The sequence below is a fragment of the Podarcis melisellensis genome, assembly GCF_964234715.1.
Source record: "Podarcis melisellensis genome assembly, chromosome: 6".
In the NCBI taxonomy this organism is placed as follows: domain Eukaryota; kingdom Metazoa; phylum Chordata; class Lepidosauria; order Squamata; family Lacertidae; genus Podarcis; species Podarcis melisellensis.
The window spans coordinates 75,956,967-75,972,825 of NC_138538.1; the positions used below are offsets into that span (position 1 = coordinate 75,956,967).

At 41.7% G+C, this 15,859-nt stretch overlaps 1 protein-coding gene and 1 long non-coding RNA gene across 4 annotated transcripts in view; both read left to right on the top strand.

The window, feature by feature from the left end:
• LOC309372456 (putative oxidoreductase ZK1290.5) overlaps positions 1–15,859 on the top strand; it is a gene marked incomplete at its 5' end in the record, with an annotated part of 69,559 nt that overhangs the window by 12,158 nt on the left and 41,542 nt on the right. For 2 of the 3 annotated variants that reach the window (XM_081916096.1, XM_081916095.1), the window contains 2 exons: positions 6,409–6,657; positions 12,684–12,785. In XM_081916096.1, the coding sequence (XP_081772222.1) occupies positions 6,409–6,657; positions 12,684–12,785 (351 nt within the window). Of the gene's footprint in view, positions 1–4,869; positions 4,967–6,408; positions 6,658–12,683; positions 12,786–15,859 lie in introns of those variants that run through there. The other variant, XM_081916097.1, reaches the window with a different exon arrangement.
• On the top strand, positions 6,672–11,141 carry LOC309372485. Its single transcript, XR_014169530.1, has 2 exons — positions 6,672–8,745; positions 10,656–11,141. It is a non-coding gene; the product is annotated as an uncharacterized lncRNA (long non-coding RNA).

Below are 15,859 nucleotides of genomic sequence, written 5' to 3' on the forward strand. Positions count from 1 at the left end.
ACACAAGATGGTTTTACTCAAGGTTAATGAGTTCTGTATAACTACCTATAGGTTTCCTTAGCACACATCCTGTTTTTATGGGAACAACATTTCAGAGGATATAGATAAAGGTTGTAAATATTTGGGGTGTTATTCCGAATTGTACTGTAGGAAGCTCAACAGTTAAAAACTTCTAAGCCTTTTTGTCAGGAAATTAATTCAGAGGGCTAAAAAACAGTAATAGGATATTCTCAGCAGAGGCAAAATACATGAATAAAAGATAAACATAACTCTGAAAAACTTAAGAGCAGTCCCTTTGTTTATATAATGTGATGATGATAATATTGTATAACTGCCAAAGAGTCAATAACATAAAACGTTGTTACTTATCATCTCTGGATTTTAGTAGTCCTCCTCAGAGTTCACCCATTGAAATTAAAGGACATCACTAATTTAGCACACTTTAGCAATTCGGTCTATTCTGGGTTTGTCTTAGCTGGATACCACTTTATAGCTTTTGTTCAATGTTCAGAGCGTTGTGCAGACTTCTTGGGGTCTCCATCCAGAACTATACACGGAACAGAAAGTGTGCAGCCAGATTAGAGAGGAAAGGTGATTGTTGCAGATGTAGCTGCTTTCACAATTTACCATAATTATATTAAGTTTTAAAAACATCTGGTTGAAAGGAAGATCAAGAATGAGATTGTGATTCCTTAGTACATTTGCAAATTAGTAAGAATCATAGCACAATCCGTAGCACAATCTACTTAGAACACTGAGTTCAGTTGGGCTTATTCCTAGGTAAGTGCGTACAGAATTGCAACTTTAAATCATAAAAATAGCTGTTCATGAGGCGAAGAAAAGCCAGAGACATTCAGTGTTTTGTAAACTGATGACACCGGTTTGCTAGCCTCTGCCTTAGAAATATGGGCTTCATCTATGTCTCAAATTTTGGGTGGACATTTTTGGATAAGCATCTTGGACCCTGGTCCAGGTCGGAAAGGTCAAATACTTGTGGATTCCAGTAATACCTTGTACCGAACCTCTGTGGAAAGAAGAAAGAGACCATTACTCTCAGGCAAGCTAGTTTGATAATGGGGTGGGAGGGAGCATTGTTTATTTACATTTTGCTCTGTTGTTGTTATAATTATATATTAAAATTTAATAAAAATCATAGCTATTTGCTCATAGAAATCACTTTAAAAGCTGTGAGAAGGAAAAGACTCCTGAATTAAAGCTTTTCCCCTCTTGCATGAATCTGGCATGGTTTGGATAAAGGCTGGAAACATGGCAGCCTACAGGCAGAATTCAATCCTCAGAAGGCTGTCAGTTGGTCCCTGCGGGGGTGTTCAGGATTCAGAGGCCATCCTCCCCCCGCCCCCAATACTGCCATCGCTGCAGCTTTTCAATTAAGGTTTGGTGGCAATTATGTAATTTTCCAGTCTGTGTCTGCTGGCTGGTATATTAATTGTTAATTTGGAAGGGAGGTGAGGAGGAACTATCTGCCATCTGCAATATTACATTTTTGGCTAGGTGATCCTCAGGGTCCCTTCCAGCTCTACAAATCTACGATTTGTTCATTTGTTTTATGATTTGTATGGATTTCACCAGAAGGGAAGCTGCTCCTGAAGGTTTTCAGAAAGAGGCTGGTTCATTTGTTTGTTTGTTTGCCTGTTTCATGAAATTTCGCTGCAGCTTCCTGCAAATGTGGCTGTCTGTAAATATGATATCTGGAGTTACTAGTCATTTCCTTCAAGCATACTTAACACAACCAAAGAACAGTGTTAACCAAGGATCCAGGTTCTTTTGCATACAGGAGTGGGCTTTTGTACAAGATCTGTGTGCCCTAAATTTTCTTACTGGACTCTATTATGAACGAAAGGGGTCTGAGCCCATTTGCAAGACCTCTGAATGAACTCCATTCATTTGGTGTGCTTGGAAGTGGCTATTCAGACACAAAGAGACACAATAGCTACAACCTAATTTCCTTGGCACCGACACCAGCTTATTAAAAGGGAAGAGTTTGTTATGAAAAAAAGTGTAGTAGCTTTTCTATGGTAGTTATATAATTCAACATTCCATTAATATCTCCATGGTGTAATTATATAAGCACATTCATTTCCTTACATGCCTGTAGTGTGTTGGTTCTGGATACTTCCTAACTTCCTTGGTAACATTTAAATACAGTTGTAGCATGTATCATTATATAGAAATACAATTTGTGCATTTTAATATGGAACACATCCTGTCAGTGTTGAATTTACTATTTTCCTGGCAATCATTCTTAAGTTGTCATTGCAAGTAGTCATGATAAATAATGACATGAAGGCACAGTTGGCTAGGTTGTTCAGAATGTAATAAAATAAATTACCAAAATGTAAGGCTAACCTGTACAAATATTTAATTGCTTAGAATCTATCATATTGATTGCCACTTCAGCACTTGAATGAGGGCTATGACCATAGTGTTGGAATTCCAGGAAGACATGTTAGAATAAATAGTGTAAGGGTAGAAAAATGGTAAGCAATTAAATCTAAGGACTGTGTAATTAGGAAGCAACACTATCCCAAGGAGGTCTTCAGCCAGCAAGGTCTCTCCTGCTAACTCCAGTGTAGAGGATAGTTTTGTGTGCACAATGAATTCAAAGTGTATGTGTGTGTTGTGGGTGGGACCAGTTGTGAAGTTGCTCCATCCATCTTATGGGGGAAGTTCCAAGGTCTGGGAGGAGCCACCAAGAAGACCCTGTTCCATGGCCATATCAAACATGTCTGTGAGGGTGGCGGGACTGAGAGAAGGGCCTTCCCCAAAGATCTCAAAAATCGGGCAAGTTTCCCTAAGGGGATGTGGTTGAAAAGCTTGGATAGCTTGGACCTAAGCTGTTTAGGGTTTTATAGGTCATAACCACCACTTTAAATAGTGTCCAGAAACGGACCAGTAGCCAGGGAGCTGTTGTAGCAAGAGAATTGTATGCTCCCTTGCATTTGTATATCTTTGCATTTGTTTTAAGACGTTTAGGGAAGTTTTTAATATTTAATGCTGTGTGTTTTTAACACTTGATTGGGAGCCGCCCAGAGTGGCTGAGGAAACTCAGCCAGATGGGTGGGGTATAAATAATAAATTCTTCTTATTATAATAAGACACTGGTTAAAGGGAAGAAAACATTTTTTAAAAAAGACATGTTAGTAAACTATATAGCTGAGATATCTCATTTGCCCTCACTGCAGTATTTTACTTTTCAGCCTGCAGGAGGAGAAGGGAGATTACTTAATGCAAACTACAGATGACTAAAAGCATTGTTAATACAGAGAAGGATCAGGAAACTATACAGAGTGAACTAAACAATCTCAGGAACTGGGGCAGTAGAACAAAATGTACTAAGGTTATGAGAACAAAATTAACCCACGTGACCATCTCTCTGGGCTCGTTCAAATGGCGGAAAATATCTACATGATGGTGTATGTGGAAAATGATCATGGGGAGAATGACGTTTGAACTGGGCAGGGTACAAGGTGAGCGACCAGCCATAGGCTCAATTGTAGCTGCTGCCGGGAAGTATGGAAGAGCCTTTGCAGTATGTGGTATTTTTCTATTCAAGGGTGCAAGATTGCATGGAGAAATTCAGAAGCGCATGCACAAATCTTAAAGGTAAAGGTAAAGGTACCCCTGCCCGTACGGGCCAGTCTTGACAGACTCTGGGGTTGTGCGCCCATCTCACTTAAGAGGCCAGGGGCCAGCGCTGTCCGGAGACACTTCCGGGTCACATGGCCAGTGTGACATCGCTGCTCTGGCGAGCCAGAGCTGCACACGGAAACGCTGTTTACCTTCCCGCTGGTAAGCGGTCCCTATTTATCTACTTGCACCCGGAGGTGCTTTCGAACTGCTAGGTTGGCAGGCGCTGGGACCGAGCAGCGGGAGCGCACCCCGCAGCAGGGATTCGAACCACCGACCTTTCGATCGGCAAGTCCTAGGTGCTGAGGCTTTAACCCACAGCGCCACCTGTGTCCCTGCGCAAATCTTAGCATGTACTAAAAGATTGCAAGAAGATCAAACCTATCCAGTCTGAAGGAAATCAGCCCTGAGTGCTCACTGGAAGCACAGATCGTGAAGCTGAGGCTCCAGTACTTTGGCCACCTCCTGAGAAGAGAATATTCCCTGGAAAAGACCCTGATGTTGGGAAAGATGGAGGGCACAAGGAGAAGGGGACGACAGGGGATGAGATGGTTGGACAGTGTTCCTGAAGTTACGAACATGAGTTTGACCAAACTGTGGGAGGCAATGGAAGACAGGAGTGCCTGGCGTGCTCTGGTCCATGGGGTCATGAAGAGTCAGACACAACTAAACAACAACAAAAATATATATGAGGCCCCACAGAACTAGCATATCAAATGGGTGAACTTGGAAACTTAGTGTAGAGCTGACCGAAGGCTGAGAGTTGAGTGGGCTCTTCCTCGAGTTGTTGTGCTGGTAGGCAGATGGGCGGTAGGCAGGAAAAAACAGATATCCAGAAATTATGAGATAAACGCAGTCCCTGCTGTACCCGCAAGGGTACATGTTCTTTATCTTGCAGTCCACCTGCTAATTGCTCTTCCGGCTAAGCCATTTCCTCTCCTGTTGGCTTGCGTACTGTGCAATATGCTTGCATATGTCACCTTACCACCATGCATCTAGGTGGCCAGGAACGTCATTCCCTATTCAGAACCCTTAAAATCACTTGCATTCTTGGGTTTGCAAACAGTTTTTTCCTGCTCTTAAAGCCAGAGCATTGTATGTGTTTTGCAATGCTTTATGTTTTTAAAACTACAAGTTTCTAGCTCTTAGGATTTCAAAAAAGAGGTTCAAAATGTCACAATGACTTTCAGTTCCTTTTGTTTTTCCTTCCTTTGTTGACAGTTCTCAGCTGTTTGAAAACATGAATAATGAAAAAAGCATAAGTTTTGCAGAACTAACAAAATGGACGCACATCTGTGCAACAGAACTTGGATTTTTGGTAGGCAGAAGAAAACCTTAAAAACAGCACATGAGTTGAATTGGATACTTGCTACTATAATTTCATTTGCACTGTTGTTGGAAATGAATTGACCATGGCTCCTAGCCTGCCTGTGTGCTTGCCTACTCCACTTTAGAGGCATGGGGTATGTGTAGGTTTTTCTGGTAAAAAAGATGTAACCCTACCCTCACTAGTTTTCTCTGTGCACTATAGATAGATTCTTTGAATGAAACCATGCCTTCCTGCAACTTGCTCACACTTCTAAACTTTCTAACTGTCATGTCCATCAGTGCAGCCCTGTTCAGGGAAGTTTTTAATGTGTGACATTTTGATGTATTTTTAATCTTTGTTGGAAGCTGCCCAGAGTGGCTGGGGAAACCCAGCCAGATGGGCGGGCTACAAATAATAAATTATTATTATTATAATGTCACCTCATTGGAATCTGTTGAAACACTCAGCTGCCAATCATCAACAGATGAGCAATTCAAATGAATTTTGCCCAGCGCATATCACAATTGCAGCATAGTTTGCCACAGAGAAGGCAAACCATGTGTTTCCTTTCTGCGTGGAAAGCAAAGGCCAGCAGAAGCCATTGGGGATGGGTTGAGTTTATCTATCAGATCAGTCAAACTCAAAACTCTGTTGGATCACTTTGACACAAACGTCTCACATGGAAAGGCACATCATGGGGTATGCCTTCTTAGCAGAAGCTGAGTTTTCAATGTAGGATGCAAAGAAAGTCATACATCAATACTACTAGATTTCATCTAGTAATGAGGTACCTTAGGCCTGTTTTGACTGACAACATTCCCCACTGCAAGCACAATCCATGTAAAATAAATTATTTCACACTTCCCAATGAATCCTGGAAACCACAGACAGGAAGCTAGACAACTTTCATAGAGAATCGTCAGTTCCCTTGCAAAATTTGCAGGATGTGAAGTGTGAAGTAGCTTAACTGCAGTGGTGACAGATGTGCCCAAAATAATGAAATATAGGATTTTATCCCTAGGTATCAATTTTTAACTTAATCTATTCTCATTTTATTTTCATTTCACTTGTTATATGTTGCATCCCAGCGATGTGGGTTTTTCCAGATTTTTTTGTGTTGGAAAAAACTCTGGAATTGAGGTAATTGGCACGGGGGGGGGGGGGAATCAGTGGCATCAGAAAATCTTATACAAGTGATCTGGTTTTTCATGCTTACTTTTACTTGCATTTAGTAAACAAAGCTAAAAACTCTCAAACTGCCAGGCTTGCCTAACAGTTATTTGCAGATGGCCTCCTTTCATCGTTGCTGATGGACATATGCAATGGAAGATTTTCAACGGGAAAAGAAAACACTGAAAAAATGTCCACCCCACATCACTGTTGCAGTCCTATTTGAAATACGAAAAACGTATTCATAAAATAATGGAAATTTTGCCTTTTGTGTTTTCAAGGAACATCCCATTTTGGTGGCTACTCCCATGATGCTGTGGTGTATGCACTTCAGAAATGTGGCATTCGTCATATTGACACGGCAAAGAGATATGGCTGTGAATCGCTCCTGCAGGAGGCCATCAAGGAGAGTGGTGTAAAACGGGAGGATCTCTGGATAACTACCAAGCTCTGGCATACAGATTATGGCTATGAGAACGCTAAACAAGCCTGCTTAGAGTCCTGCAAGAGACTTGGTGTTGAGTATCTAGGTATGGCATTTCTCCCCCTAATTCTCTTTGCAGTATCCTGTTAGGAAATCTGGATTACTATTTAGCACGCGCATTGCTTGCCCAGCTGGTGTCCTTGCAGCAAAATGCTTTTACCAAACTTCTTATATTAAACTTAGGCTTTTCATCATGGAGAGGTTTCTTAGTCATGGAAAAGAGCTTAGGAGTGGGATCATGCGCTGGTTCTTCACAGCCTCTCAAAGCTAATTCTTCATGTGTCCCTTAACTGTAAATATGCTAGAGAAGCATTAGTGATAGGCAGTGCTATTTTTCTAGGAAACGAGGTGCTGAAACTCACCGTGAACGCCTTCCTTGTTCTCTTAGAATGACAATGGTGCCCAACTGAGAGGTGCCAGAATGGTGTTCCAGTGAGTTCCAGCTGAAAAAAGCCCTGGTGATAGATAAGACTGACCTGATTCCCACCATAACCAGCTCTTGAAGACAGCTAAGTGGGGAACTTAGAAGAGCCAGAGTGGTGTAGTGGTTAAGAGCGGTGGACTTGTAATCTGGTGAACTGGGTTCACATCTCCGCTCCTCCACATGCAGCTGCTGGGTGACCTTGGGCTAGTCACACTTCTTTGAAGTCTCTCAGCCCCACTCACCTCACAGAGTGTTTGTTGTGGGGAAGGAAGGGAAAGGAGAGTGTTAGCCACTTTGAGACTCCTTAGGGTAGTGATAAAGCGGGATATCAAATCCAAAGACTTCTTAACCATTGTTGACATCAATGGTTGAGGCAGAAGGGAAGAATTCAGTCTGGGGGAATGTGTGTTCTGTGTCCAGTACCCAACCACTTTACCATGGTTAAGATATTGCCCCGGTTACATCAGCACTGGCTCCTAGTGAGAAAACTGGCAGTGTGTCATGACCCAGAATCCCGACACTTGTGTTTGTCTGCAATGCTGTTGCAATAGCTCTGCAGAACTAAGTTCACAATGACACAGCATCTCCTCTTGTTACTTCCTTAAATTTTGTTGCTGCTCTTTGAACACTTGCATTTGGTTTGGGGGATTTCTTCAAAGATGCCTCATCATCTTTGGATCTGCTGCTTCAGAAGTATTTCCATGCAAAAATTTATTCCCCCCACCCCCCCAGATGTCATCTTGTCCTTGAGCCAGCTGCCCAATAGAACCTTAAGGAGCATGTGCCTTGATACCTGGTTTAAAACAGAGGCAGTCAATGTGATGTGGCTTGACTACAACTCCCAGTGCCCCTGGCTATTGGCCATACTGGCTGGAACTGATTGGAGATGTAGCCTAGCAACATTTGGAAGGCAGGTCTAAAGGCTTTCTGCTTGCACTTTCCCAGTTAAGGATGAGCTGGTTTCCTCCCATCACCATTGCTTCAGAAGTTACGGATGGCCACTTAACTTGTTCATGAGTGTTTCAAAGTACAGTGTTCTTAATTACCCTGTCCAACAATTGTGACCTACCTGCCACAGTAAAACTGTTTTTTGGTGATTTGCAGTTCACATAGGTATGTCCTCCATAGTGGTTTTTATACTACATAAACTTTCCTTCTGTGGGACTTGGTGCTGTTGCATCCGATGGCAGTTCAGAGTCGTCTCAAAATAACTTGCCTTGCCAATCTGCCATCTCGGGCAACACTAGAGGCAAAAGCTACTGAAAAATTCTCCCCAAGTCCCATTAGGATGAATAGGAACTGCATAAAGATATGTTTATCCTCACTCGCTGTGCAATATGAACTGGGACTTAGGCACCCCAGTGGCTTTGTAGCTAGTGAGGGGGTGCCACCTGCCCTTAGTTTGGATGCATCAGTGAGGTGCATTAAGGCATTACTGCATGCAAGCCAAAATAAGGGGCGTGACAAATATTGGGGCACAGGATGCCTTTAAAAAACAGCTTCCCTCCCACTCATAGTGTAGCCCTCTTCAAGCTGGGTTGCATTTTCTAATGGGTCTTGCAACTCACCTTGCTTCCTCCCTTCCTGCTAGATCCCTTCCACTCCTATTCTTATCTTGGGAAATGGAGGAGAAGTAGTTGGCAGCAGAGGACTTGAGAATGGATTAGGAGTGCCTCTGCAGGGACTCTCCTTGGCAGCACATGACACACGGTTCACCTGATTTCTGACTATAAACCACATGACCCTTGGCAGCCAAGGAGAGACTTCCAAGGCGGAGGACTTTCAGGGGCAATTGGAGCAGGTGGGGGTATCTGCAGAAATTGGATTACAAACAAACAAACAAACACCAAATCTCCAATCATTTGAACTGTAAGATCTCAAGAATGCATTTGCTTACCTGTTAATTATCATAATGCACAATCTACCAAGGGATAATTCCCTGAGCTAAAACGAGTGTCCACTTTAGCAAATGGGCAGCCTCCAGTTGTACACTTGTGCAGAAACCTTTTGATCTCAGTGGTTTTGGAACAGGGATCATTTCCAAATTGTTGGTACAAAATGCACTAAGATGGCTCCTGTCTTAACACTGAGCTGCTGTGACACCTGGGCCCATGCTGACTTGTGCAGGTTTTCTCATTTCCTGATTTTGCATTAGAGTTTTTCTAAAGAACTGTGAGTGCATGTTCTTTGTGCAAAAGCCATCTGCAGGTTTTGTGTCCAACTCACGACAAATTACAGTGTCTTGTACTTAGCTGTGGAACATGGCTTTAACAGATACATTCCACTCATTACATTGTGTGTGTGTGTGTGGGGGGGGGAACTATGATTTTCACTCTTTCCATATAAGAGTTATGTTCCAATGGCGAGCATTCTTACTGAATCAATATGAAATTGCAGAAATATAAAAATCTCTGGCTTTGGCTTTAGAGGCTGCATACTATGGGATTTGTTTGGACTGTTCATTGCAGATAACTCTCCATCACTCTGACTATGGTCAGTGCTTTGCTGAATGTATAATCTGTTTTATTCTCTCCCATGTGTGTTTTGACTCACTTTCTGGTCTTTGTTAGCAGCTTCCCTTTGACTCTGTTGGGAATTTGGATGGAATTGCAAATATTAGTTCCACTCACAAGCATGCTGGTGACTGCTAACGATGCAAAGTCAGCCTTACATTTTGAATGGAACTTTTTCTTCTAAGCTTTAACGACTCCCGGGAAACGCACAACAACGGAAAATTAATGAGATGGCCATTGACTTGCAATAGCAGAATTGGCTGTATATCAAAATACTGTATACATTGAGATGTGTTAGGTTATTTTGTGTTTTTAGCATTTGGTTCTGATTTGCCACCATGTAACATTAATTTGATTGTCTGTAGTGAGCAGAGGATGTGTGTCTGAAGAATGTTGGCTTCCTTCTCACTTTTTGGTGCATAGCTGTTGTGTTGGGCTAAAAGCTACAGCGCTTCTTGCACAGTGAAATAGCAGTTTTATTCTGCTGTAGATAATACTGAGTCCAGGAAACACTTGAATCTTAAGGCTTAGTTTCATTCTCATATATATATATATCGTATTTTTTGCACCATAACACTCACTTTTTTCCTCCTAGAAAGTAAGGGTAAATGTCTGTGCGTGTTATGGAGGGAATGCCTACGGGTGGCATGCCTACGGATTTTCCTCCTCTAAAAACTATGTGTGTGTTATGGTCGGGTGCGTGTTCTAGAGCGAAAAATACGGTGTATATATATATATATATATATATATATATATATATATATATATATATACACACACACACACACACACACACACACACACACACACACACATACATATACATACACACCCCTGAATGCTGGGGTTTAAAACATGTAGACATGATCTTTCTAAGGCTTGATTTCAGTAGGAGAGTTAAACATAATTCCCACAGGGATTGAACTTACAGTTCAATCCGACGTGCATTTACTTGGAAATAAGTTCCACTGAGTTCAGTGGATCATATTGCCACATATGCATAAGTATTGCAAAGATGAGAATTGCTTAACTTTGGATCATGGTTTGCTTTTAAAGATTTTGGTTGGTTTGTATATTTATTTACTGTATTTTTATCCTGCTTTTCAGACAATTATTGCTCTGCAAAGGATAACCCACCTTTCAGGCTTTCAAAAGTGGCTTGCAGTTGAAATCATACCTAAAAGGCAGCATTCAGAAGAACAAACAGAACAACATAATGAACCCCAAAGGGCAAGAAAAACAGCATATTAACCTGCAGCAGGACTCTTTTCAAAGCCTGTTCAAAACATAAAGCAGAATTGAAATTATATTTTGGTCAGTGGTGCTAGAACCAATTCTCAGTTGACTTCCTGTACTTGGGTGTGTATCCCTTAGCATAAGTCAGTGCTGCTGTCAACAGTGCTTGCTTGCATTTTTTTATGCGCTCCCCATTTATTTTAAAAGTGGGATCACTTATATTTGAATTATTTCTAAAGAGGAGCGTGGACACAGATATCCACACCATTCATGCTTGATGGAATGTATGCATATGTCATAATTGCTAGACATATGAGAGGGCAAAAAGTCAAGAGAAGTGGCCCTTTCTTTTTTTTTTGAAGACAAAAATATATATTTCTAATGCTGTTTGCTGAGGTTGCACATTAAGCCACTCCAAATGATGACTAAGCATTTGCTCACACTACTGCAGTGTCAGCAGCAGAACAGGATTCCATTCACTCCTCAGCTCAGTCCATCCATTTGTGCATGTGTCTTATTGCTATTAAAAGCATGATGGAACTCCTCCACCAGCTCTCATGTGACTAAGTGGCTGTTTTTCCTATCTGGTGGTAAAGGGGACATTCTGAACTTTGCCCATAAGAAACAATGCACTGAAAATCTCTGGTCATCTCATTTGGACCTCTGTGGTCATGTGGGTAGAGGACTAGATTTGGACCTTGAGTTCACCTGTAAATTGGGTAGGTGGCTTTGGTCAACCCTCAGACCTTCACCAGTAAAAAGAGAAAAATAATAACTATTTGCTCATAGCTGTTAGGGTGAGCAAGGTGTAAGACTTGTTAAACACTCTCCTATTTATTAATTTGAAAAGCCAGTTCCCGACATTCCGTAACACGCTCCTGATGTTTCGCCATGCATTAACGTGATGGGGATTTTCTTTATTAATTATTTCAACAGTTTGTATACTGCTTAATCACATTCGTCTCTAAGCAGTGTGCAGAGTACCCAATACAATAAGATTAAAATGTGTTAAACCTGGGTTCATGCTGCAAAACGACTACAAAACTTAGGCACCAGTTGGGAGGTTATCTTCAGTTTTGGGATTCATAGTTAATGAAGCTCCCAAGAAGATTCCTGGTTTATTTTTTCCTGACAGGTATTTCAAGAAGATGGGGAGGGAGGGGTTTATAAGCATGTAATATGTTCACCTTGGGACATCCAAAGTTGTGTTGCTTTGTTGTATAAATACTGCACAAATTATGACAATCTCTGGTGTGCCGGTGCCTGAAAGGACTTCTAAGGAACCCAACAAACTTGATGCTTAAGATACTCTCTGTTGTGCTGAGGTGAAGAGCCTCTTTGTACAGTAATTGAACATGTGATTTTTTACTGCCAGTATACTTCCCCTCGCTTGTATATATTCACCCTGCAAAATGCAACTTGAATGTATGCACTGAAAGAACCACTGACATCCAAGATGCAGCTTGCATGCAGAATCATGGAGGCACTGATTCGAGGAAGGATGAAAGCCCCACATATTGGAACAGGCCAGAGGTCTTGCAGTTCTCAGGGCTGCTAAGTCATTCTGCTTGGGATGTTGCAGTTTCTCAAGCTCAGCACAAAACTGCTTTTGTATACTGCTTTTTGTCTGCAGAGTGGCTGTGTCTTTGAGCATCTAGGAAACTGGGCTTACCTGCATATTAAGGCTGCCTTCACTGGAACTTTTGCACTGAAATTGCATTAAAACTAGCAGAGGTTGCACCATTCGGTGTTTTGTACTAGTGGTTCACAGGTGGAGACTCCAACTCCCCAATTCAACAGCCGATTTACTTTTTCATTGGGAGCTTTATGGTTCTTTAAAACAGGTTTGGTGTGATTTGTTCATGAGAAGCAACATTGGATTTTCTTTTTTCTTTTTAGATCTTTACTTGGTGCATTGGCCTGACTCGCACATCCCCGGTAAAAGCAATCGAGAAGTCAGAGCAGAGACCTGGCGAGCCATGGAAGAGTTGTATGAGAAAGGTGGGGTGGCTTTGATAGTTGCTGCTGATTTTTTTCACAGTTGCAAAAATGCAGAGAGTGTTTCTGTTGGGATATCACGACACATTTTCATCATCTTTTCCACTCGGGATATATCTTAGGGCAATCTGATGCATAGCTAAAACAAAAAAAAATTCCTTCCAGTAGCACCTTAAAGACCAACTAAGTTAGTTCTTGGTATGAGCTTTCGTGTGCATGCATCTAAACATCTGATCAGTGTATCTGAAGAAGTGTGCATGAACACGAAAGCTCATACCAAGAACTAACTTAGTTGGTCTTTAAGGTGCTACTGGAAGGAATTTTTTTTGTTTTGACTATGGCAGACCAACACGGCTACCTATCTGTAACTGATGCATAGCTGTCAATGTTTCCCTTTTTTTAAGGGAAATTCCCTTATTCCGAATAGGATTCCCCGCAAGAAAAGGGAAAAGTTGACAGCTATGTTCTGATATCATTCATACCAGGCCTCGGAAGTGTCACAGAACAGTGCTCCACTCTGGAGTTTTGTTACCCTTTCCCTGCAGTGCTTTTTAAACATCTGAACACTTAGCAATCCTGATGAACTTTGCTCCTTTCTTGGTCCAGTGAAGAAGAGGCCTAAAGACAGTCTTTTCAGAGTAGGCCTCTATAAGATGGTGGGAATGAGAAGCAGCATTGCTGTCTGGAGCTCTCTGGAAATCTCCAGTGGGGAGAAGGAGTGGGAAGAGATTGGGGATCGGAGGTGTCTGACGTGGGACAGGCCCAACACAGAGGGAAATTGTGAGCAGGACCCATTGAAGGACTCTGACCCTGGAGTGGGACACAGCAGATTGGGCGGTGGTGACCTAGACCCGAGGGGAAGGACCAAGTGGGTTATCAAGAGAACAGCCCACCTCAGTGTCATTGGATACCCTAAGTCTAGAGCCATAAATAAATCATGACACAGTGTAATATGTCATTTGTTGTTGTTCATCTGAGGTTGTACAGTGGTACCTTGGGTTACATACGCTTCAGGTTACACACTCCAGTAACCCAGAAATAGTGCTTCAGGTTAAGAACTTTGCTTCAGGATAAGAACAGAAATCGTGCTCCGGCTGTGCGGCGGCAGCAGGAGGCCCCATTAGCCAAAGTGGTGCTTCAGGTTAAGAACAGTTTCAGGTTAAGAACGGACCTCCGGAACACATTAAGTACTTAACCCGAGGTACCACTGTATTTACCTAATTTTGAGACCTGCCAAGGAACAGAGGTTTGTTATTATGTCTTCATATGTAAAAACACAGAATTCAAAGAGGGTGTTCTTTCTTTTTCCTATGACTGTAATCGGGGGAGAGGAGGGACAACCTCAAGAAACGTTTCCCAAAACACCAGAGTCTTGTCGTTTTCAAATGGAATTGAATGCCAAAAAAAGGCAAGGCCGCTGAACTGAAGTAGCTTTGTGTCATGGCATCAAACCCAAGTACTCTTGTTACAGTGGGTTTGTGGGTCTGGTTTCAGATTCTCAGAGCCTTACCAATACTGTTCAAAGCTGATACTAATTGGGACCAAGGAGCCCTTGTGGTGATGGTGGGGATATTATTGGTGTAACAATTTTCTGTTGGTGGTTTGGGGCAAGGGTTTTAGTTGACTGCCTGAACGAGGAATTGAAACTTGATTCTCTCTCTCTCCCTCCCACCCCCAGGTTAATTAACTTACAAAGCATCTTTTTGGGAGATTTTTGAACTGAATCTCTCCCCCCCCCCAACTTGTGCCCCTCTTCTCTACTGTTTCCTTCATCGTGTTCATTAATTTAACTTGGCTGTTTATCTGCACCTAGGCTGAACGAAACATCAGGATTTAAAACTGTATGTTAGGCACATCCTCGATTTATCACCCCTGCGTGAAACTTCATTACAGAACCTATGGATGCCAAACACAATTTCCACCCTAAGCTACATTATTTAAATTAACGTCACGTAAATCTCATTCCAATTAAAGTAGCCTTTCTGTCCTGAGTCTTCTGTTATCTGGTCCATTGGCTCCTGCATCCCACAAATCACCCCTTTCTGCCTCAAGCAATGCAGAAAATTTGAACCTCTGGCCATGTGTTTCTGAAGTGATATGCAAATGTTAATAAATTTGGAGGTTTATAGGCAGTACCCCATGAGGGAAGAAATGATTAAATAATTTGCTTGCATGGTTAACCACTAAAGTTTCAGTTGACACTCAGATAATGCTTAATCATCCCTTTTGACTTATGGCCCTGGCCTGGGGTTTAGAAGCAGTTTTTTTTTATAAAAAAAATAGCATTGTTCCTTCTAATTGATCACTTATTTTCCACATCTGAGTGCTTGTGTAGCATTGTGACCAAGCTTTCAATTCTAAACATACTTACACAGGAGTAAGTCCCCTTTGACTTACAGTAGAACAACTTATGTTTGCAGATGCACAGGATTGTGCTGTAAGAAGATAAGCTGGGAAGAACTTATTTCAAGTCTTGCCCCAGCTGTAGACTCACTTGGTGAGCCATACTGTCCAAACAACCAACCACCTCATGCAGGCCCAGTTATATCCATATTTTATTCAGTACCTCAAACAAGGATTCAAACCTTTTTCACTGACCCTTTGAAAGCATACTGTAGAAGTGTGAACAATTAGCAAAATTAAAACACGTGGAGTTATGAAAAAGAACACTGGAAGATGAGGCATTTGATCAGGAGCAAAAATTACAAGCCTGAGTGAAAGCAATGAAATGCATTTATTAAATCTGCTTGTTTCTGCTTTCTAGGTTTTTTATTTTATTTTTTAAAAAGACAGTAATAATCAACCACTATGGTTTATTACACAGTTGTTCTAGGAGTTGATTTTGATTGTCACAAAAACTGTGTTCTAAGCATATGTGGTGTTTTTTTTAAAGGGTTTTCCATTTGTTTATGCTTGAAAAGAATGGAGCATTCTAAGAACAGAATGAGAATGCGACTTAAGAGTCATAAAAGTTAATGGGAATGTTCTCTGTAAAAGCTGCAATTCAAGCTATTTATAAACGTCTCCCCTCGCGCCTGCCTGCTTGAGAAATTAAGGAAGATGGTCTTTGATAGCCT